Source organism: Cephus cinctus, unplaced genomic scaffold (genome assembly GCF_000341935.2).
Source record: "Cephus cinctus unplaced genomic scaffold, Ccin1 Ccin1_scaffold0143, whole genome shotgun sequence".
Taxonomy (NCBI): Eukaryota; Metazoa; Arthropoda; class Insecta; order Hymenoptera; family Cephidae; genus Cephus; species Cephus cinctus.
Genome location: NW_014332873.1, coordinates 146,771 through 171,108, shown reverse-complemented (window position 1 = coordinate 171,108; position 24,338 = coordinate 146,771). Strand labels below are relative to the sequence as shown.

At 42.7% G+C, this 24,338-nt stretch overlaps 2 protein-coding genes across 9 annotated transcripts in view; both read left to right on the top strand.

Annotated features, from left to right (window-relative positions):
* Window positions 1–13,339, top strand: part of LOC107263257 (rho guanine nucleotide exchange factor 17) — a 32,044-nt gene extending 18,705 nt beyond the window's left edge. For 3 of the 8 annotated variants that reach the window (XM_015730248.2, XM_015730249.2, XM_025080614.1), the window contains exons 9-24: window positions 2,302–2,379; window positions 5,507–5,584; window positions 6,015–6,119; window positions 6,203–6,319; window positions 6,388–6,674; window positions 6,753–6,890; window positions 7,014–7,108; window positions 7,226–7,448; window positions 7,529–7,620; window positions 7,697–7,964; window positions 8,051–8,158; window positions 8,238–8,477; window positions 8,565–8,632; window positions 8,720–9,046; window positions 9,152–9,328; window positions 9,449–13,339. In XM_015730248.2, coding sequence (XP_015585734.1) covers window positions 2,302–2,379; window positions 5,507–5,584; window positions 6,015–6,119; window positions 6,203–6,319; window positions 6,388–6,674; window positions 6,753–6,890; window positions 7,014–7,108; window positions 7,226–7,448; window positions 7,529–7,620; window positions 7,697–7,964; window positions 8,051–8,158; window positions 8,238–8,477; window positions 8,565–8,632; window positions 8,720–9,046; window positions 9,152–9,328; window positions 9,449–9,711 — 2,664 coding nt within the window. In that variant the 3' untranslated portion in view covers window positions 9,712–13,339. The remainder of the gene's footprint in view (window positions 1–2,301; window positions 2,380–5,506; window positions 5,585–6,014; window positions 6,120–6,202; window positions 6,320–6,387; window positions 6,675–6,752; window positions 6,891–7,013; window positions 7,109–7,225; window positions 7,449–7,528; window positions 7,621–7,696; window positions 7,965–8,050; window positions 8,159–8,237; window positions 8,478–8,564; window positions 8,633–8,719; window positions 9,047–9,151; window positions 9,329–9,448) is intronic. The other 5 variants (XM_025080616.1, XM_025080615.1, XM_025080617.1 and 2 more) reach the window with 5 other exon arrangements.
* Window positions 13,340–14,619: 1,280 nt separating this feature from the next.
* Window positions 14,620–24,338, top strand: part of LOC107263255 — a 152,899-nt gene continuing 143,180 nt past the window's right edge. Inside the window, exon 1 of the mRNA XM_015730244.2 lies at window positions 14,620–15,028. The gene's annotated coding sequence lies outside the window, so the exon portion shown is untranslated. The remainder of the gene's footprint in view (window positions 15,029–24,338) is intronic.

Below are 24,338 nucleotides of genomic sequence, written 5' to 3'. Positions count from 1 at the left end.
GGGGGGGGGGGGGGGGGGAGGGAGATAGAATAAAAAATATATGATAACGAGGTAGTGCAAAAGTTGTGGTGGCCATTCGAGAGAGGTTGTGACGTATTATGAGAAATAATGAGATCCGAGTGAAACGTGCGGTGCTACGTGTCGTCTTAGCGTCTACACCAGTCCGATCGTCTAATCGCTTCACTATTTATTTGCATAACGAAATTCCGCATACCGGCATACTCGGGACTCGCTAGGTTTTATCTTACGAAATCGTTCATCCCGGCCGAAACTACATCGTCGAGAAATTACGGGCAAACTTCCGGAAGGGGCTGCCTGTGGAAGCCATCGGAGCACGTTAAGGTGCCTTAGAGAGCTTTCGGACTTTCGAGACTTAACGAGACGACTTCAGTCGCGTTAAGCACGTCTCTCTGACTTTCAAGTGATTCCACTCGGTCGTTCCCGTATCCCGTGAGTTTTCGTGAAGTGTCAAAACACGATCGGGAGAAATCTTGAGCAGTTCGATTCCAGATTTTCGAATTCGAAAAGGTCCCGATCGTTCGAAACTTTCGGAATATTTTCACTTTCGCAAACATCTTAGGTTTTAATATTCTTGGTATTTTTTTTTTTTCAAAAGCTGTGTGTACAAGTGGTTAGCAGAGTGGATAAATTCTGTGATCGAATGTGCGTTACGTACTGTCCATTTATGTGCTCGAAGTGATCCATCGATCACGTGGTACCCGATATATCAACGGAAGAAAAATATTGTGCGCAGATAGAGGTTGTAAAAAAATATTGAAAAACGTGAAAAGCTGATTACCCAAAAATTATATTTTCTTAATCGTCTCGTTGCTCTGACGATAGTTCCCAAAGTCACGTTTAAAGTTCCGCCTCTATGTAGGCTAAGGTGAAATCGGCGTCTGTCAGACTTTAAAAATAAATTAGGCTAAACCTGCCCGGTTAAAGAAAAAGACTCTGTACGCGCTGGTAGAGGCGCGAAGGCTCCTCCCGGCGATCCGTATCCCTCGCTTGCGTAAAATTCATTATTTTTCGTAAATTCGAAAAATCGCGCGTTTATCGGCCAGGCATTTCGATGCACTATCAAGAATGATATGAGAGTCGTTGCCCGAAGAAGCAACAGTTGACAATGAGTGTTGGCCAAAGACTCATCAGCCAGCCTTCCGAGGACAGTGAGGATAACGAGCACGTGACAAGACAAGTGGTACGTAGTTATCACTGATAATTATTAGGTGAAAAATTAAAAATTTCTCATTACCTATATCTATATGTTACCAGCTATGCCTATTTAGCACGCATTATCTGCGAAAAATGTGGTATAGCATCGCTGCGCTTCCTGCTGTTTAAATTTATCGAGTTGCTTTAATTCGACGTCATCACCGTATCGGCCTCGTGTTTTCGCGATCGATCAGCCTGGCCAATTCGACGAAAACAGGCAGGCCTTCTCTCTCCTTTCCAGCTACGAGTAAAACGTGTTTTTCCCGATTTTTCGGCAAAAATCAATCGTCCTTGGCTTGTTCGATGTTGCCAAACGGTCGTTAACCAAACGACGGGATGACAGCTGTCAAATTTGATTAGTACTCTTATGTGTGTCAGATCTCTATGTGTGACGCAGTCGGACCGAGTGGCCACATGTGAATCTACATCTGGATATTTACACATGTCCGGTTATATGCACTCGTGCAATGCGTGTCACGAGGTCACGATGCACTCGAGCAGAAATTTCTAAGATTTCTCAAGAATTGAATAAAATTGGTGGATTATTGAAAAATTGCAAAAATCTTCGCCTCGGAGTGAAATATTTGTCGTATTCCTGCGGTATACGAAATCTTAATGGAGATATCGAACGTTACTTCTTGGCGAAGATTTTGATCAATATTAATAGCTACACTCGAATACATGCCGGGACAACGCGTGGCCCAGGTTAGCACGTTCCTTCATTTCCACTACGTGGAGAATCTACCAGCTATTTATATGGCACTGCATACCGTACGGATATCCCGCTGGACCACTTATTTTCTTGTTCGCAAAATTGATATACTTCTCTCGAAATAATTGTGGGTAATGGATGACGAGCATTTGTCAGCTGTTAGCACTCGGATGTGCACACGTGTATTAAAATCCATGTTTTACCTATATTTGTCCATATCTCCTCCCTGTCAGATCGTACTTCAAGGGTGAATCATTTCTCATGTTCAAATAATTTCATATGACTGGATACAAATTTTTTGATTAATCGTATTTCCTTTTTTTTCCTGCCTAACGAAGTCTCTTATGCCGTGTTTTGCTTCTTTCTGATTACAGGACACGAGAACACATGTCGTCGTTGAACTCTACGATACGGAACGTTCATACGTGGAGGCTTTGCAGATACTAGTCAATGTGAGTTATCCAATTGGCGAGTGTAAGGATACACCTGTGTTTATTGGGACAACGGTAACGATCGATCAGCCGGCTTGAGTCTACCGATGCTGCGCAAGTAGAAGCAAACATTCTCATGTCAGATAAAAGAGGGTTGCGGTTCTATCAGCTCCCTATAAACAAGCCACCAAGTGGAATTAACTTCTAGACAATCCCGATCCCGTCTCAGCGTCTTTGGGAACGCCGTTCGTGAATATAATTCGTGACACTCAGACGATGCACACGATTACCAGGGAATTCTTTGGGAACATTTAAAACGGCAATAAAAACTAATTCCATTGCCTCCCGAAGGCGTCACGCATGTATTCACGGCAGTTCCGTTATTATCGTCGGCAAAAAATATCGAGAGTTTACGGAAAGCGAAATTCCAGCGTGGAAAATATAATACGTGCGTATCGTCAATCTCATTCGCCGGTGGGGCTAATGCAATTTTGCGAACGTCCATTTAGCGGCTACGGAAATTACACGGTGGACGATTTCGGTTTATTTATCGAACTCATCTCATTCGCTGGAAATACGCTGAACGCGAATTCAGCACGGTTGTCTTTAACGAGCTAAATACCTAGATACTAGAACGCCCGACTGGCCAGACAGTAGCGCCATGTAAATAAGCCTTGGCGCCTGCTCGAGAGTAGTCAATCGGACGTGTGAAAATTCGACAGATAAACATATAGCACAGTTAGGCAATAATGATCCTATTGAACGGTGCAGCTTGCAGTCTTCGTCGAGCTTTAAGCGGTGCAGCCAGTGGGATTCGGACGGGGATAAACATTTACGGGTAGCAAGAAGGAAGGCTTGATAACAGGCCGAAATCAATGTCTTCCTATAGTCATTGGAAGCTCGAACGGATCTCTCGACGTTTTTTATTCACCTTGCGAATCGGCCTTTATGCGAAACGTCACTGCGTAGAATATTCAAGGTATCGAGAGCCTTAAAGAATTTCTCTAATGATTTATCGGCTAATATCAAATTGATAGTCGGAGCCGTGATTGATTGTCATATTTTGTAAATAGCACGTGCCTCCCTAACGATGCTGGCTCCTATGTATCGACGATCGTCCAACGTGCTCCCAATATTTTCGATTTTACCAAACCGAGCGATCCGAATTTTTTAAAGAAAAACTTCAAAAGCAGAAACGATCCTTCAGGGTGAAAGTACCGGACGGGGACGCGCGAGGCATCTTCCTAATTTCCCACATTAATTCCCACGAGAAACGACGTACGGTATTTATTGACTATTTATTGCTGAGGGTATTCGGGTTAAAAATAATAGTCGACATATCTCAACCCACGCGTCTCCGCCTTTCGTGATGTCTGGCCGCCTTGGAGTTCCTCTTATATATTTTTTTTTCACGTCTCTTTTTCCTCCCGGTCTCGCGATGAAAATTTATTTATTTCCGTCGCGATGTTTCGGCTCGCCTTGCTAGGTCGCATTCCGTGTACGTTACTCGTTAGATTTGTTACTGGGATTATCTTCTCCCACTGCTCCCACTGCTCCGCGAGCGTCCCTGCGACTTTGCGAACAAAACAGATTAGAGTCCTCGCATTCTCTTAGAACTTTTTTCTTCTGCGCCTTTAGACATTACTATGCAAAATCCTCCTCGGTGGACTTTCTCGTGGCGTGACTTACAAGCCATGGAAAATATCGTACCGGCTCCCTTTTACTACGGAACCTCGATGTGACGGGATCGAAGCTGGGCGCCTGCTCGATTAACGCTCCTGCCGTTCATCCGGGTCCATTAAAAGTCGGCAATTATAAGCATCCCCGCGGCATTCGCTCGCGTATCCAACTGGAAATGTATACTTGGCGCGACGGATTGTTTCGCAATTTAAAATAACGTAGGAAAAGATTTATCACGAAAATTTATCGAACCCGCGCACGTCGCACTTTAGGATTTATGGCACGGATCCCATGTTAATATCGTAATTAGCCGGCGAGAAGGTCATTAAAGCTGAGATATTGGCTGACAGTTGCACAAGTGTTAAATTTGGATGGCAGCTTCTCTGAACAACCAATGAAAAAGCTTTGCGTAGCTGTCCGCGATTAATTTAGCAATTTGCCAAACTCGTTTACGACTCTCTTCGAGTCCGAGTCGCGGTCCTGGGACTTCGTATTCCGCGTGTTGCACTTTACTTTAATCGGATGCACCAGGACGTTAATGCATTTGCGGTGCAACGGAGTAGCGCAGTGGAACGGATCCCCTCGGGAGAGGCGAACTTCCTAATGTGCATAAAGTAGGAAACTACGTACGGTGGGAATCCAAGGCAATTGAGTCTGAATCGCATAAAGTTCTTGTTAATTGAAATACATCTAGGTAACGGGGTGGCACGAGGAGACGTGCGATTTCGCTCTAGGAGTAAACAACATTCCCAGTCGGGCTCCGGAGGCCTTTCAATTTCTCGGGATTGGCCAAGATTCGCGGCAGAGAGAACGAACGAATAAAATGAGAAAAACTAAAAACAGGATACGGAGGAAGGTCCCTGGTTACCGTTGTATCTGACCGATATACTGGATACTCTTTATATATTTAGATTATTTTATTTCTTGTATATCGGCCACGTGGTATTTAGAACACATCGCGATGCAATTTGTAATTCATGTATTTATTTATGTGACACGAGGTAACGAGAAAATTGAGTCACAGGGGGCGAGACAAGATATTCACTTAGTGAGACTGAAGAATGAAAAAAAAAAAAAGATACCTCCAAGATTTTTGGCGTAGCCTTAATTTCTATTTTTTTGTTTACTGCCCCACCGTATACTAATTGCAAGAAGAATGAAGGAGTCGAACTTCACGGGAAACAGAAGCGTCTCTTCGTGTGGACTCTTGTTAACGATTATTAGCATCATTTAGTATGAACGATGACTTATGCTGCAGAATGATCGTCACTGGATATGGAGATATTTAATATTTTGAAATTTTATTAAATATTTCTTTATATTGTCATTGGTACATTAATTATTATATCGGGTCGCTTCTTTGTGGGTGTCAACTGTAATATTTGGCACACACGTATGAAAGATGCCAAATCATATGTAACTTGTACGAATTTTCGAAATACAACCAAGCCGTGTATTCGTGTTTCAGAAATATCTACAACCTCTGAAGAGTCCCGAGAATGCGGGACTTGCGGATCCCGCGACGGTCGATGAAATATTTTATCAGGTAAGAATTACGATGAATTTACCTTCTGCGGTAATATGCATCACTTGCGAATGTATGATGAAGCTGATGCTGCAAAAGGATCTTGGTTAAGTGGACGGTATCGTATCGCGCAATGGTTCTCTGGTTGTTCGTTGGGAAGACTGGTGACATTGTTATTATTATATTATGTAACGTCAAGGACTAAAGGAGGAGAATTAAAGCCCTATACTCTCTGTATCCGTCCATGGTTTCATTGGTCAGACCTGGGACTGTATTGATTTCCCAAGACTGACTAAAGGAACGGTGGCCGAATAGCGAATCTACTTGCGTTCTCGATTCGTCAATTAATATTATTCTTTGTAATCGATAACGCTGTTGTTTTCATGAGTATTGATTTTTTTTTTTTTTTTTTGTTAAAAAAGTTTAATGAAACTTTTATGGCGTCTTTCAGGTACCAGCCATACTGAGTCACCATGAAATTTTCCTTGAGGAATTACGTAAACGGCTGGAGACCTGGGAACTACGACAAACGATTGGAGATGTATTTCTCGATGTGGTAACTCAATTTGATATTTTAGATTTCTTACTTAAATCGTCATTTTAAGGAGTCTTGTAACGCGGTTATAACTTTTATTACAGTTTACGAAGCCCGTCGTCCTCGAGACCTACACTCTCTTTCTTGACAATTGGAAATCGGCGAAAAAGTCTATAAAGACTACTTGTCAAGCGAAACCTGCGTTCGCGAGATTTCTAGAGGTAAAAGGTCACTTTTCGATATTATTAATAGAGAATTTTAACGAGGATATTACTTTGGATTATTGTAGGCTATGGAAAGAGAGCATAAAGGAAAGCTCGGACTGGACCAATTGCTAATTAAACCTGTGCAGAAAATTCCACGATACGAATTGCTCATTCAGAGGCTTTTGAAGCACACAGACCCTTCTCATCCTGACTATGAACTTCTTACTGCTGCTCAGAAAGAGGTCCATGAGTTGGTTGTCAAGATCAATTGTACGGAACGTGAATCATTGGAATGGGAACAACAGCAAACAACTTTGAGAGAGGTTCAGGCTCTTGTTGAAGGGTTGGCAGGAATTGTCACGAATGACAGGTGGGATATACAATACCTTGTGCCTAAATTGTTAATTGAATTTCTTTTATCATTGATTACTTGTATTGTTTTTTAAAGAGCATTTGTCCGACATGACTTGGTAACGATAGCATCGAATCAGGGAACAAGAAAGGAAAGGGCTCTCTTTTTATTTTCGGATCTTCTAGTGATAACGAGTATCAAACGAAGAAGCGGTACAATAAGGAAACCATCTACGTAAGTTTCAGTTGTGATGTCTCTGAACACAAAGGTCAATGATAAATATCCTTGATTGTGCTAATGTTTAAGTCAAACGACTATTAGAATCTTGTCAATTGAATTAGATGCTTCCCTTCGCAGGAGTTCGTGTCCAAACAGTTTGTTGGGTTTACTCGAGGCCAACAAATACAAGATGCTCATGAGAATTCCTTTGGATGACCTGGAGGTGATGAAAGGTATTTTCAAAGTGACCTACCGAAAAATATTTCAATGTATATCGATACTGGACAATATTTGTATAATAGCACAGAGCTAGTCATGCTCGGAGACTAAACAACAGATATCTTGTTTAGCCAAAGATGAAAATCTGAGAAGAATGGCGCGAGAAGTTGATCACCTTCGGGAGGATTGTGCTACTCTGAGTCAACTGCAGGAACTGACCGCCACCTTGCACGGAGCTAAGCAGCAATTGGAGGATCTTATAAAGGAATTGTTGGTCCAGGCTCAGCGTCAATTGGCCGAAAGAAATGCGGCGCATTCTCAGCTAGCTTGTTTGGAACTCACATTGAATACACAGTAATTGAATTATTTTTATCTGATCCATTATTTATTGCGTAGACCGATTTTTTTTAATAACTTTCTAAAATGACTTTCAGAGCTGGAATTGAGAACATATCAGTCGTGTTCACGAAGCCAGATAAAAGGGCAAGTTGGGAAGAGAGCTTTAACGAGGCCAAACAGAAATTAGGTAAGTGATCGATGAAAGAATGATCTGTTGGTGCAAGACGCAGATTGATTGTTTTGATCTTATGATGCTGTCACAGCTTTATCAGCAGACAGAAGACCTTGTCCAGAATTTGTGGGGCCTCTGCCAATTCGAAAGACGAGGGCAGGACTTCAGTTCACTTGCGCTGCACCGACCTTAGCAAATGGTCAGGGGCCACGGGACGTCTGGGTCTGCAACAGTGATGGCTACGTGGGGCAAGTTTGCGTTTTGAGTTTGAGTCCCGAACCGCCACAAGTCACGTCATGTAATGGAGTCTGCAATGCGAGGATACTTTGCGTTGCTGGGATTCCAGCTAGTGCACTGGGGTACGAACGTCTTTTATAATTACCTCCACTGTACAACTAACGCGAGTCATAATGAAACCCATTTATATAATTTATTAAAATTTCAGAGCGAATTCGTGCGCGCCGAATAATAATCCTTTTGTAAACAGTAAAAGTGGTATCAGCATTTCCGTTCAAGATGCTGACGCAAGTGGTGGAAATATTCAGCTAGATAGGTAAATACTGCTATGCTAAATAAATTTGTGAATCTATATTCTCATTGTATACTCATTATGATGATTTTCGATTTTACAGCAGCTCGAGTTCAGACGACTCGGACTCGGATGACATTCCATGCGCAGATGCAGGTAGTTCTTCGTTGGGCGGTGATGTGTCCAGTATAGACGGTGCAGTTATCGAGGAAGATGTTAATCAGCCGACGATGTGGCTCGGCACGGAGGACGGTTGCATCCACGTTTACAATTGCAGCGATAATATTAGAATAAAGAAGAACAAAGTGAAGATTCAACACGGGAGCAGCGTTCATTGTATCATGTACGAACTGTCATGAAATTTGGCTGTACTAATAGACTTTTCAAAATGCATCGATAATTAGAAAAATAATATTTCGTTCTATTTCAGATATTTGGATAACAAGGTCTTCGTGTCCCTCGCCAATGGTGACATTACAGTCTACTGTCGAGATCATAGTGAGTCGTCACTTTTTGAGTAACCTTTTTATAATTTTTTGTTAAATATAGTAATTTTGTATTAATCAACATTATTTATTTTCATAGCTGGTAGTTGGAACACAGGCGATCCCACAACCATCTCTGTAGGAACGGTGGCGTCGCCAGTGACAAAGATGCTTCCAGTGTCTGGGAAATTGTGGTGCGGCTGCCACAATACTATAAAAGTTTTAAACACTCATCCCCTTGACATCGAGCACACCTTCACAGTCAGTAGCGACACTAGCCGACCGGTTTCCTGTATGGCCAGTTCCGGGTGTCTGGGTGTCTGGATTTCTTTGCACAACAGTGCAGTTTTAAGGCTCTACCACACTGGAAGCTACGAATGCCTGACGGACATAAATATCGCACCAGCCGTCACGAAGATGCTTGCCAGTAAGTGTTAAGTCTGAGCGAGCAGTTTCATCTGCTATGGACACTTGGTAAATTGGATTCTCGAAATTTCGTATGACATTTATTTTAACGGAAGCATTAAACTTGTTGCAGGTTGCGATGACATAATACGACAGCACAAAGCAGCGTGCCTGAGAGTGACAGCTCTTTTAGCGTGTAACGAATTGTTATGGATTGGCACAAGCGCCGGTGTTCTTTTAACCGTACCGATTCCCCATATAAAACCATCCACGCAGAGAATGTCCCAACCACCCATCGTGACAGGTAAGTCTCACGCCTAAAAAAAATTCTTCCGGACCTACAGAGGATCTCCTGAACTATAAAATCAATCTTATCGCAGTGTATAATGGATCGTGCCATATATTTGTAATTGTTTAACTCCAGGAATTCCTCATGGGCACACGGGACACGTACGGTTCTTGACGTGCGTGGAGACGGTCGCAACGGCAAAGCCGGATCCTCGTCCGAAGATAAATCGTTATTCTCTAAAGACGAACAAGGTCCAACCGAATAATATAAATCGGGGAAAGCTTCTCGTCATTTCTGGTGGTGACGGTTATGAGGATTTCCGTGGTCCACAGGCCTCTGCAGAATTGCAAGCGGGTCGTGAAGACTCAACGAATCATTTGCTCCTGTGGAAAGTGTGATACCTTTCGAGAAGGCCACGTCTCGAGGCCAAGGCGAATGAAAGCAGGCATGAAAAGCCGCGGGAAACGTTGTACCCTGGCGCCGATAATCGTCGGGCCACGTCGGGTCATGTGGACGGATCGGTACCTTGAGATTTTTGGGAGTGGGACTGACTCTCACTGACGGAGACCTCCTCCTGGCCGTGGCAACAAATTTGCCTGGCGTCCCAGTCTAGGAGGCATTTTTTCTTTGAGATATGACGCCGAACGTTTATCGTTCTCGTTGCTGCTTCGAGGCAGCAGCTTCAGTGAGATTTATAGGTCGTCGAGAGGTGTTCGAGAGAGCTTTGGAATACGCCGAGGAAAATAATTACAACGGATACGGTGGATACGCGTAGATGTATATTCAAAGTTTTTGTGAATGGTCGAAGGATGCCGTAAGTTTGATGAAAATAAATTTCAATAAGTCGCACAATTTGCCGCTGCGTTGTGAAAAGCGTCGCGCGTCGCGCCATCAGAGTGTTTTATAGATGAAATCCGCATTCCAATATACAGATAGTATAAATCACGGGATTCCTAAGGAGCAGCCTATTCGACGTCCACTGCCGCTAAGTACGATCTTTGTAGATAGATAGTCAATTTTTCTAAGGGCCTGCCTGCTTCTTCAGTCTATTCGAATTTATGGACGATTATTTGGCTAGCTCTGAACGTCTGCATGCGTGAAACGCCTGAAATTGTTGAATCTCTCGAAATTTCTCTCGTTTCCAAACTTTCTCCAACACCCTCTCTTTTTCTCTCTTCCGCTTTTTCTTTTTCTCTACCTCTATCCTTCTCTCTTCGACTTTCTATCAAAATCAAAGAGGCAACCGATTCACGGTCCTGTTAAAATCTCTTACGTTACCAGAAAACACAGTCGTACCACGCTTCTGGTGTTTACGGGAAGTTCGAAAAGAAAAAGGATTAAGTCGAACGAAACGGATGAAATGACAGACACCAATCGCTTCTTTGATTCTGATAGTGATAAACCATTATGAAGCAGCAGTGGCGTAAAACCACTTTAAATGGGGAGTTGAACTTGCGTTGTTCCAAAATACTGACGCATGCGCAGTCGCGATTTCGTAATCGAGGATTCCGTGTGTCTAGATTGTATTTTCTAGCGGTTCCTTAGAATCTTAAAGGTTTAACGGGCGCCGATGCAAATAGACTATGTACCTAAATGTACATTATCTTTTATACCGTCTAGAGAAATGTGAGAGAAAGATATCATTGGAAATGACTAAGAGTACCTGGGAGAAGTCGATGACGCTGAGCTTATTTAGTAGGGACAAAAAATGGGACTATCGAGTCGTCTTACTATTAAAAATAGTTACAGGCCTAAGGAGCGACGAGATACGTATTCTGAGTTTACTTCGTTCTAGTAAACAAGTGCCAAAATTATATTGCTATCCCCTACCTGTGGTATTGGCCAAGTCGTCAGCGTGCGTCTCCAATATTATTGTAGTCAGGTGAAAGTCGCAATTTTTAAATTCACCTTTAAACCGAATGTTTTTACGAAGTCACTTCAGCTTCGCCAATCCAGACCACGCTGTCTCTAAAGACACTTTTTAAAGGACGTGTATTTGGATCTCGGTCATCTTGTACCGGACGCATTCAATTGGTCTTCTACGTTTTACCTCGTGACCTAAGATAGTGCTGCAGTGTATTTTGTTAATATCTTAGATCGGCCGCAGACGCGATTAGGGCTTAGTGATAATGAGGCCTCATAAATTGTCAATAAAGCATTCCCTCCCTTCCCCTTGACCTTATCCTCGTGCTATCCCTTCGATTGTTCCTCCCCTCTTTCCTTTCGTAAGCCTACATCCACTCCGTAGAAGATTCTGATGCGTTCCGAATTCTCCTGATTTCGGGAGAGACATTCGCGAGCGATATAGGAAAAATGGACGTTCCTTATTTAGACCCATTGTGCCAGAATATTGATCGTGGGTATAGACACGGAATTTTTGCGAATAGTTGACAATTTCGATGACAGTTCTCGTAATGAATGCGACGAGTGATTTATTGACGAGTCTTGGTGGAAATCGATGGCTGGTCTTAATAAATAAAGTGACAATTAAACGTGGTTTCAGTGAACGCATGAGAATGTCTGAAAAATCAAATTAAATGCTAATTAAAAAAAAAAATAACTAAAAGTCTCGTATGTCGTATCGTGGGATAATACAGTGTCGCGAAAGGAGAAAATGATACAAGATTATATATTAATGTTATATACGGTGTTTAATTGTATTGCGAAGTGTGACAAGATTAGGAACTGTATCGTGAAATTTTGTAAAATGGTTTCTCGCAAACTTCACCGTCAAAAATCCTCAAGCCATTTTACTTGAGAATTACATTGCGAAAGATTCAACGTAGTCGTGCGAGGTTCTGTCAAATGACGTCGTATGAATTTTGCAAATTTTTTTTTACGTCATATGCCACTGCATTGCAGTTTTACTGTCGTTGTACGACTTACTCTGTACTTATTAACTATGTGTTTTGTCAGTCTAATCCATTCGGAGCTGTGCCTTAAGTTTTCGAAATTTCGAACTACGGCAGGATGTACGGCCAACGTGACGTCATTTCTCTTTTTTTTCTTCAATACCGAAATTATTGACACTGGTGCGACTCGAGTCTTGCGTAAACTTTTAATTTCGATTTACTGCCTACAAAGTGAGTTGCTGCGATGGCTGGATGTAAATTTAATTTAGAATGCAGTCATCGCTATAATTAAATTAGCAATTAAAATTTTGAGAATATACACATTTTTTAAGCCGTACCTCACGCGACTACCTCGATTTTCATAGCGGTTAAATATTTCGGCGATTCGATATCTATCGTTGAAGCGTACTGCAATTTATCTAATCTAAACAATCAATTTTTCCTCGTACTTTTAACTCCCTTCGAGAACGATCACTCATGATCCTTCTTCTTGATAGAAGGCATATGCTTTGACTGTTGAAAATTAATTTCGATCCAATCAGGCTCAAATACTATCGAATTTATTACGAGTATCAATAGGTGTCAATGTGAGTTCGAAGCTGACTGGATGGATGCATTAGGTATTAGAATATTAGTGGAAGGCATTTTATGCTGAAGAATGCATGTGCAGTACTCACTTTCCACGCGTGCTGCCTATCGGCTAGATAATCTGTAATGTCAGAAAGATGCAATCTATATTTTGTCTATGGCAAAGATGTACGAAGTGAAGGTCGCGCCGGAGCGAAGCTAGAGATAAATATTAACATTCTTTTTGTAACGAGAGAATATCGAGGGAAGATGAAGAAAAGTAGTATTAATAAAATGCAAAAATAATGTAAATCGATAATTGGGGCAGGACACGTCACGACTTTGGTTTTCTGTCTTTCGTTAGTGTAAATCAAAAAAAAATATCTATTCGTTGGAGCGAAACTCAAACGCAAGTATCCGCGAAATACTATTCTGATACTGATAAAACTTAACGCGTGCGATTCAGATTATGTACGACTTGATAGAAACATGAAAAAAAAATATTTATTACAGTATGTTGTATGTTAACGTAAGAGTGTACTGTACGAGGTACTACTACTATAATATACCTAGTGTCAAATAAAGAAAAACGTATATTCAATAATAATTGTGTCGATAAGTTATTCGAGGCGATATGTATATATACGTGTTTAGCAAGAAAATGCATATCGGCTAAATATATTTGTATTGTATATACATACATATATTTTAATCACGGTGTATCATAATTTACGTACGACCTAAACTACCTCAAAATACTTATCTTTATATTTGATAAAATCAAATTAATAGTTATTGGAAACGAGTTTTAGCTTCACGTAATTCAATGCTCGGCCAGTTGTTTGGTTACGTGTTCCTGTTCCAGCTGTAGGTAATGCAGGACCACCGTCCTGCCATCTTGCATTTAAAGTGCGCACTACGTCTACCTGTAGTACCCACAGCTGCAGCAGCAATACGTAATCAAGAGACAACCCGTTGAGCATCAACTGCGTAAAACTAGAATTCCTTTCAGTGAGTATTAATTTGATTTCATCAAATATAATTTTTATTCACGTATCGATCAAGTCATACATAATCTGAAACACAGCCATGTGTCTCATGAAGTCATGAGAATATCGCGCGTGGTATATTCGTCAGAGATCAGTAGGGAGATGCACAACGCTACGGTTTTAGGCGATACCAAAAACATGGCGCTAAATCGTAGCGGCGAGTCCGGGAATAAAATTTTGTGAGCATTGCCTCCGTTGATAATGCATATCCCGTCGTAGCCGAGCTGAACGTGATCACGAACGGGTAGCCTGGCGGGCAGAGATTCTCCACAACTTACAACTGATTCCCAGAGCTACCCTTAGAAACAGGTCGCTTCTCAGATATTGCCTAAATATTTCTTTTTGTAATCTTAAATACAAGTGTACAGTGTAAGCTCTATTTTTTCGAGATTTTCAAAAAAGTATCGTTTGTAACTCTTTCCAATCAATCCCCTTCGAAAGAGTATAGTCTCTAATATATCTCTACTGCGTTCCATCGTTTGTACCTTCACAGTTTTTTTTTTATAAATTCAATATAATTGTCTAGCAGGTACAGAGACTAGACACTATTTTTTGAGTTTTTCAAAAAAGTTATAGGTAGTATAGCTATAAGTTAAAGGTAGTATAGTTATAGGTAGTAGAAAAAGACTTAGAGCCCTGCTGTGCTAATGAAACGTACTCTTTAGGAGCATTACAGGGTGCGTCAACGATATCCAGAAATGCGAAGAATTGCCGTGCACCGATCAGCCTGCATCGTCACTCCAGAGCATCGTGGACGAACCCTGTACGAGTTGTAATTGACACCCCAGACTGCTTAATCCGGTCCATCGCGCTTGTCCCCGGTCAAGTGTCATGTCTGTAACAACCATTCCCTATCAGTATCATCAAAATCATTTCTTTGAGGCTCTTCGCCTCCGGCCTTCAGCCCATTTCATGCCATCTCTTTCTTTATTCTTTATCCTTTACCTTCATTTACGAAAAAAAAGTGTGACGTAGTGCGTCGCGAAACGTCTCTTTCTATACTCCTTATTCGATACGTTTACATAAGTGCGTGGCGAAGGCATTATCTAAAGTTCGCGTAAATTCGCGTATTGGTCTATTCGTAACAAGTGAAGAATTAGTCCGCAACCGAAAATACAGGAAGTGCAAAGTAGTGGCCAAGGCTGGAATCGTCAAGTCGTCACCAAAGTGGACCTCGAGTGTCGAAAGATGTACTGGACCAATGAACAATACAAATGGACGAGAGAAAGGAAGACGAGGATCCTGGGGTAAGTGATCTTTTTCTTTTTTCCTTTTTTTTCTACTCACCATAAACCTTTATGTAAGCGGCCGTGCTGAAAGCCATAAATTTGCTATACTAAGCGGATACCGGAAGTATAGCATAGATCCGACTTATATTTCTGCGAGATTTTGGTGATGCATTCCGAAAGTGTTCCCATGCTGCGCGGTAGTATCTGACTATATTTCCAGCTATTCTTGTTTCCGAGTGATCAACCGCAGATTCCGCTGTGCACTAAATACTTTTTCCTCGTCCACGCCAGTTTTCTGGATTTTGCCAATTCCGCGTTTATAGCGCACCGACGAGAGAAGAACACAGGGTTGGTTATAGTTCCATGGCACCGCAGTACACGTCATCATCTTTATATGTTCTGCTCCCGTTGACCCTCTCGAATCGACGGTACGCGGTCACCGCACACGTCCTCCGCTCGGAGCTGAACTTGCGCCACTTGAGAATCTTGACCTTTTCTCGAGTGAGTGAACTGTGATGAAATGGTGAAAATTGGTAAAATTGGTAAAATTGGCAGGTACCGGATGGCACTCCGTCGCCGTCCAATGGCGTGAGTGGTTAGTCGCGACGCGGAAGTTTCCTCGATGGAATAAAAAGAGTCGCTCGTCAGCCAGAAAACTTATATCTCTATACTTGAAAATCCACTAACTAGTCTGGTATTGTTAGAAAGTTTTCCCGACGCTTCGGCTCAGCTTTCTTGCGGAGTGCTGGGCGCTCGGACGGAGCTGATATGGCGATGCTAACCCAGCTTGGGTCGCAGGAATGGCGCTTCGGAGGGTCGAAGCGAAGTTAAACTCGTTAACGGTTGGATCTACGGCTTTTTCGTTGAAATTTTTAAAGATTTCTTAATGCAGAAACTCAGAATGGTCCATAGAAGAGGCTGGCACAGATTAAATCGCCATAGGGCCACGTCTGTACCTTCACAGTTTTTTTATAAATTCTATATAAGTGCGTAGGAGGTACAGTGTCTAGACACCCATTTTTTCGAGTTTTTCAAAAAAGCATTATTTAACAATAGTTCCAGGCGGAACTATGGTCCCAACATTGAGTACTAGAGAGAACTATCCCGGAACTGTTTAAAACACAATCTAAAAACAACACTGAAAACCAGCTCCTTATGCATACCTGCACTGAAGCATATGGTGCGACTAGTGTCATTAATAGGTACTTTACCGATGTTACGTAGCAGAACTATCGTGAAAACCTATCAGGAACTATAGAACTCCTCGACAACTTTTGAAAAACCCTATTGTTGAAACATTTTTTTAGGCTTTTTAAATAGTTCTCGAGGAGTTTTACAGTTCCTGATAGGTTTTAACGATCGTTCTGCTACGCAACATCGGTAAAATATGTATTAAGTATGCTGGTGGCATCATACGCTTCAGTGCAGGCAGGCATGAGCTGCTTGCTTTTGTCATATTAAACTTACCGAGCTTACACTGTGCGATCGAATTTAGGATTGCAAATAAAAAAAATATTTAGGCTATATCCGATGAGCTGTCTCGTTCTAAGTGTTGCTTTGAGAACCAGTGATAAGTAGCGGAGGACTCTGCCGGGCAAGCTACACGTTCGTGATCGCGGTTAGCTCGGCTACGACGGGATCCGCATTATCGACGGAGGCTATGATCACATAACTCTACTTCCGGACTCGCCGCTGAGATTCAGCGCCATGCTTTTGGTATCGCCTAAAACCGTAGCACTGTGCATTTCCCTACTCATCTCTGTATTCGTATTCGTAAGCTATATATACTAGACCAATCAGAAACATGAGACTGGTTCGAGGGCCCTCTGCTCAGGTGGCGCGTCGTCGCCGAAATAAAACTTTGAGCATGAAAATCGGCTCATTGGCAATCTCCCTACTCATATTTGGTAACGACTTTTAGTAGGCGTATCAGTAATTTCTGACTGAATACAGTCAGTCTAGAATTTCCCTAAATCTCATGTTAGACCAAGTAAAAAAATGAGGTCGCGTACAGTGAAAAGAAGAAAGAGTGTAACGACCGAAAATCATATAAAAACCTAAACTGACGTTTGCCCTAAATATCAACATGGAAGCATTTATGTAGTGAAATAACATATAATTTAATAAAAGTTCGAGTCTCCCAGCGTAAGGTAACAAATGCAAAAAAACGAACCGGCAGCATGCCACATGCCACATGCAACACGACCTTCGCGTTCCTTAGAAGGAGACCTGCCGGAGTCTATGCTCGACGCATTGTGTCGGGTGGTCCACACAAAAAGAATCCCTCGATATTTCTGGTAAGAGGAAAAAATTACGTAATCACTTACACATAAGCAAAAGGTCCTGAATTAAAAAAGAAGCTCAAAATTTATCTCCCGACTCCATAATACATCCTTGAGCAAACCAACGACAAATTCCCGTCGCGCAACGGAGTATACACGTAATAAGACAAGCCAATGGAAATGATACGTATGTAAGCAGACAAATCCGCGTAATCCACTGAAAGTGAACGTCGATGTAAAATGATATGTAAAGTGAACTTCTTTAACGTGACACGAGCGTTGAAGGGCATTGCGCATCGTATAAGTATGTAATTTTTTTGTCTTTCACCACATAACCTAGTAACGTATACACGTAATTTTTTCGTGAATCATAATCGACTTAAAAGACGTGTTAAATATATATATATATATATTTTTTTATTAATTTCGACCGACAAAAAATAATTTAATCCCTAATAGCTGATACACGTACTTTCTACCTTAGCCACCCGTTGCATATCGAACTCATGCAAACTAGAGTCAGATTCTTGTATAAGGCCCCCCCACGCAATGGACCTACACCTTGGCGCTTTAATTGCAGCTACCGCCAGCCTGCAGTCGTGGTGGGAGAGACAAGTTAAGGAGGCTGTAAAGATGTGATTTTGTATAGGTGCAATAATACACTCCAGAGAACAGAAACCTTCGCTACTATTACCGACTGAGTCGAGTGGTCATGCAGGATCGTACCCACGGTTTACCGACGTGTCGTAATACGTCAAATATAAAGGGATGCCGATTGTAAAAAAAAAGAGATAAACGCATCTAACCTAACTGCGACTACGCATCACTTGACTACAATTTTGATTCGCAGCGATCTTCAATACGGCGTCCTCAATTGTCACGTCGTATCCGTCTCGTCGCTTCCTGCCTCAAGTAATTGCTGTTTACAGCGTTATACGTTGTATAACAAAATCCCGGAAGTCTTTTTAATTAATAGCACGAAGAGACGTACCCCTCCTGTCCCTGGATGCTATTGCCAATTTCAATCGTTGAAATCCATTACGTTATCGTCGACCTTATTTACTTCGTTAATTTAAATCCTCGCAGTCCCAGATTTCCAACTGGCCCTCGTGTCCTTGCATAACTAAATTTTTTTTATTACCGACTCACGTCGACGAAGCAATTCAAGCTCATCGGAGTGAAAGCTCGAAAAGCTGTTGACGAATAAATCACTGTACGATTAAACGATTAAGGTCCACGGTTATAAGTGGGCGTGTTCGTCTTTCATGAAAAAATGCAGACCACCCGGTAGTATAGGTAGGACGCTCTTACATCGAGCTACTAATCAGTCGTACGCCGATCGGGAATTACTATTATCCCAGGTATATGATTATCCAATAAATTTCATGACTTTCACGTAAATCGAATATCGAAAGGAAAAAATTATTTTTCACGACCTCGGATCAAAGTCTTGTCTCGCGAGCAACGCGTTTCTCGTATGACATACGAATGTGGGATACGTGGCAAGAAAAAGTCGAACATCCAGCACGTAAAGCGAGGTGCGCGTAACGCGGCTCGTTAAGGCTAGAAAAACGTCCGATAGCACGCGATACGCGTAATCGAAGCCGACGTAGTGTGTAAACTCGGTGACCAAAGTATCGCGGCTGTTAATGGTCCCTCATTACATTCCCAGCGATATCCACGTCGCGTAAGGTTACCCGTAATATATTGTACAGGAAATATTTTATAGGTTCAGGGGAAAGCCGAGAATGCACGGTACGCGCGTTTCACGTATATCTATATATGTCTTCCCGAGCCAACCAATTGTCAGTCTTTGGATTAACCCTTAGCATTATGACCCACGTGATTGACTTTCATGGCTCTAGCTATGGGTTATCGAAATAAAAAAATTTTTTTTTTTAAAGTCATAACACATTTTCGTGTGCCTTCGAAAATTCTCAACCGACTCAATTATACTGCTCGTCAAAATCCCGTGACGCAGCCAGAGTTCCTCGACTACTCGGCAACGCAAGCGGCAGCCGTGGAACGTTAGGGTGGCTTTACAAGAGTGGTTTATGGCTTACGGTTTCAGTTATGCTTCTACGCGTCTGATTGTAAGTTATGAGCTTCTGCCGCGCGTTGTAGCCATGGTCATCATGGAAATAGATATCGAGGTCAAAGGTTACGTCAGTTAGGTTCTAGCAGGGTTAAACATTTATTTATCGAAATGTTTCGAGCAATCGATCGGATCGATCCTCGTGACGGCTCGACTGCGTCGATATCGTTCAAACGTCTAGAAAGTTTGGCCCTAAGGATATTGACATTCGATCCGATGAAAACAGCGTGTAAAACTTAACGTGTATGCCGTGCGAGACGATTATGCGATGCGAGGAGAAAATTATTCCCATCACACGTTATGGCAGTTCGTGCTCGCGATGCTCCTAGCTTTGTGAGTCGAGTGTTAATTCCGCGATGATATCTTGGGGCTCTACGTGCTGCCCGAGAGCCGTTACGACATTTTTAGCCGTTCGGCATTTTTCCTTCGAGCCACGACGACTCGTCGAATGAGAGAAAAATTGGGTGCTTGCGATTCACGGGGTTTCGCCTTGGCGTGACTTCTTGGAAATCGGTATATAGATTTGTATTTGCGGAGAAAAAATTTTTGGGGGCTGGTTTAGAATATTTGATTAGATGACTTTTGAATGTGACTGTCGACCATGGGTAAGGTACAGGTAGCGTCTGGCCAGCTTTCTTAGCTGGCAGTACAGTATGCGCCTGATATAGTGGCTGACACGAAAGTGCTGATAAGAGTGATACGGGGCATAAGGCGACCATAAATGCCGTGGAAAAGTATGAATGGGACATTCTTCTTGTCCCGATAGCGAGAGGGGAAGCGCGAGGAAGTCCTGGAGATGTAGGAATCCAGCGGGGCAGTGATGCACCAATGCAGTCAGGTGGGACGGAACGAGGGAGAAATGTGAAAAAAAGAAGGTAGGAGAGCCGAAGGGAGACGAGCTGCAATGGTAGTGGAGAAGAGTCCTGACGAAGGCAAAGTCAATTGAAACGAATAATAACTGACTGGGATATACGTAATTCAAACGAGTACGAGGAGCCGCGTACGCAATTGTACGCAATGTCCTGCAAAACGGTGGCTGCGTTCCCATTCCGTTATCGTCCTAAGAATGGCTTCTCGGAAGACGGTAGTAAAGCAGTTGCGGCATTACAGAAGCATTGCAGTAGCATTGCAGTAGCATTGCAGTAGCGTATTACAGCAGTTTCTCTCGATCCTCGACTAAGTCCAATCAGTATCTATACTGACCGGGCCGGAATATACGAGCACTGTTCTACGACTCCTGTACTGTCTATTGTCTAAGGCATTCTTAACCAGCAGGGTTTACGACCGCGATTACAGGAGGATAAAACCCATGATTTCAGGGTCGAATGACGTTACGAAAAATTTGTACGAATAGTCTTTTAATTGGTATCGAAAATTTAATTGAAATAAGTACAGAATCTTACGACTTACACTGGCTTCCCCTGTCAGCTGATCATTGACATGGGTTTTCTCGTACATGACGACAGGTCAATCTCGACTTGTAGTCGTACGTTGTGAAACCGGAAATGGATATCGGAACCTCCTATACCTGAACGACAGGAAAATCTGCGCGAGACCCAAGGGTTCAGGTGGATTATCTCTCTGACTGTACCACGTGGTCAGCCTGACATGGACCTATTAATGAAAACGTCATTTCGAGTAGCGCCAAGTCATCTCGCATTACCGTTACAACGGAGCAACCGTCCCTGGCGCATAAACCAGAAAACGAAGGCATTGTCAGAGTGACGCTGATGGCGCATGGAGATCGTTTCTGGTTGCTGAGATTGCTGCGTTAGAAAAGCACTCGGTAGGTATATACCCATTGCCGAGTCTGACTCGCGTGAATATCCGTATGAAAACACTTGAGGAATAATGAAGGCTTGAATATGTGGCTCGTACAAGATGAGCATTAAAAAGGATCAAGGGGTCCCTCGAGCGGGCAGTCAATTCGAGACGAAACTCATACAAAAATCACACAAGACCTTTGTCAGCCGTAGAATAAATCTTCCTCTGTAGAATCACGGCATTAATTAAAACAGTCCGAGCTTCAAATTAACCTCTCATAGTCGAGAACAAGCGAGACCAAAATTTATGATCTATCGGAGTCACTCTTTTTTCGATTAAAATTAATACATGAAAAAAAATAAAATTTCGCACTTTCTTTCGTCACGTACTGTCATCATCGCTGTCGCAAGACACAATCATCGCACCAAGTATTCGGATCATACCTGCAACTCATAACGTATGTATCTCGCTTTCTATCACACACGGCACGCATGCGAAACCATATTAGTGCATCCTGCACCGCGCAAGCATGCTGCTGCATCTGGCTCCATATTAGCCAGTGGTACGATCCGTAGCGTTGATTGATTGGATGAGGGCCCAGGCGTGCCCCTGCGAATCATCCTCGGTCGCCTTGCGTCACGAGCAAGGGGTACCAACTCCACTGGCGAAATCATTGACCCCTGGTTAAACGGTCGAGTCAATGAGACCGCCCCCCCAAGCCCACCCTCCTCCTGCTAATCATGGGTATCCGTTATGCGTCAAGATACTCGGATGAACGGTTGGACTTGGATTGACAGTTGACAGGTGTCACTTGACAGTTTCACCCTTTTCAACGGTCCACACCTTTCGTGACAGTTCGTGCCAGACTGTACCGGAGTAATGTGTATTGCGTACTGGACGGCCACTGGCATTTTCATATGTGGCTCGATGACTGTGTCTGATTGTCCCTTTTTTGTCAATGTTAATAGCACGTACGTTATCCACCCAGCATCTTCATTCTGGACCGCTGAGACACGTGGTCGGTGTCTTTGCCATCTTTCCGTAATCTGGTTCGGCCCCGGTGGCAAAGCTTTCGAAAAGTCTCGAGCACGCGGTAAATTGACGGAAGCTAAATGTTCCTGGAAAAACGAGTGAGATCTCTCAAGTACATGGCACATGTGTATGCGCGTGCACATACGGACGTTATAAAAAGACGCAACAATTCGTTCAATTGAGGGAGCAGTTAGCCGCAATTATTATGGTTCGTTATACGTCGTGCTACTTGATAGTATAATTAGCTCGTCTAGCCATTTGTGGGCGGTCAGCGTGTGAAACGCGTTTGAAAGGCGAGCGAAGCCTTTTAATCGTCAGGATGATCGTGTCATCGCGCAAATAGATTAGGCCTCGAGTTATACTTCGTCCGCGAAAGGCTTATTCAAAAGTTCCAGACACGTCAGCCACACGTGCCTGCACGGGATAATTATCCGAAAACCGGAGATTCGGATTTTCTAGATGAAACACTTCGAGGATCATTCCAGGCGAGTTGTCACGATTCCCACGGTCGAGGTTATGCGTAAAAAGCTATCTGGATTTGACGATCTGTTAAGAGCAAAAAGAATTCGGAGTCTGAATAGAGTATCGTTGGATTTAAAAGGGTCCGGTAGGATGCATGGGTATGCGTCATGAGGAAGAGTCCGTATTAATGCCTAAATCCCTATTATTATTAAAATTATTCGGCCTACGGCTGTTACGCTACGTTAGAACTACTATGTATAGCTACTACGTCATTACCGGGATGGTTATGGAGCCAGCGTGTGGGGACGGTGCTTAACGCACGTGTGGTCCCTTCGGATCTCTCGAAATTAAGTTGAGTCTTCGTGGAAATTTTTTTTTTAAATTTTAAAAATTTTGTTCATCCTCCTTCACATATTCGCTTCGATCCGATCGCATTCGAGGGAAGAGACATTGCACATCGCGATAGCGAACATGCAGGTGGGTTTTCATGGGGCAGGATAGTTCACGTTTGTCATTATCATACGGCGTGTCCTGGAAGTTGGTATTGTCCTCGTGCACACGTTTTTATACATATGCACGATCGTTGCGGGATCAACGTGAATCCAGCTGACTTTGAGATCGAATTCATTTTCCTTATGCACAGAGGAACGCGGGGAAATGAATCGACTGTAGGATACGGAGCAGGTATGTTTGTCTGATTTAATCGGCGGAAAAGTGTAACCGTAAGAAACGTCTGATACCGCGATTACGTGCAGTAAGACGGAGATGTTTATGGAGATAAAAAAAAATCAAAATTTTAAATTGACGTTGGATGTCGTGTTTTTCATAATTTATTTGATCCCGCTTGATTTCGTGAAGACTAAAAATTATGAAATTTCAAGGATGCTGACAGGTCCAGAAGGGGGTCGGATAATGTTTTCTGACAAAGCAGTCAAATTTCGAGGTGGATAACCCGAAGGGATAGGTGGCTACCGGTGTGCATAAGGAAGATTGATGTATGGAGGATAGGATCGGATATGTTAACTAGGACTGATCTACATGTATGCTAAACAGAAGGAACGTAGGAGCGATTGTTAGGGATCTTGATCTTGCAATGCCGTGCTTCGAATATACCGTGCGATGCCAACTCGTGTCTAGTCTCGTTTGCAGTAATATTTCTTTCTTACTCTCGTTCCCTCATCCGATCTTCCGGTATGTTTACCGGCCGATTCTACACTTTGCCCGCCTCATGTGACCGGCGGAAATACCGATCGACTCGAGAGCCCCCCATGTTATTCCGCAGAGAAGCTGCAGGCCATTAGTAGCTCGCTGATCTCGGACTCGATAGCTCATGGTGCCTTTATAAAGGATAACGGGCTTTTCCTTATTGGTTACTCTTACACTTTTCTTCTTTTTTATTATACAAAGTGGATTTTACTTCAATCTCGTTAATGGTACTCGAATCGTTTAGAATACAGTTTAGAAGGCAAATAGACTTTCACATAATGGTTTGACGCTGCATCGAACATTCTCATAAGTCGAGGACTTGGTGAACGTATACACCTGAATATATAGTTATACATAGATACCCTAAGTTAGCATGGTGCTGACGTCTCAATGCTGGTATCCTCCGAATGGACCACCCAGTCGCCATACTTCCTACAAGCACCGAACCTGAATTCCTGAAAAAATAAAGTGAAGCGAGTAAAGGGCG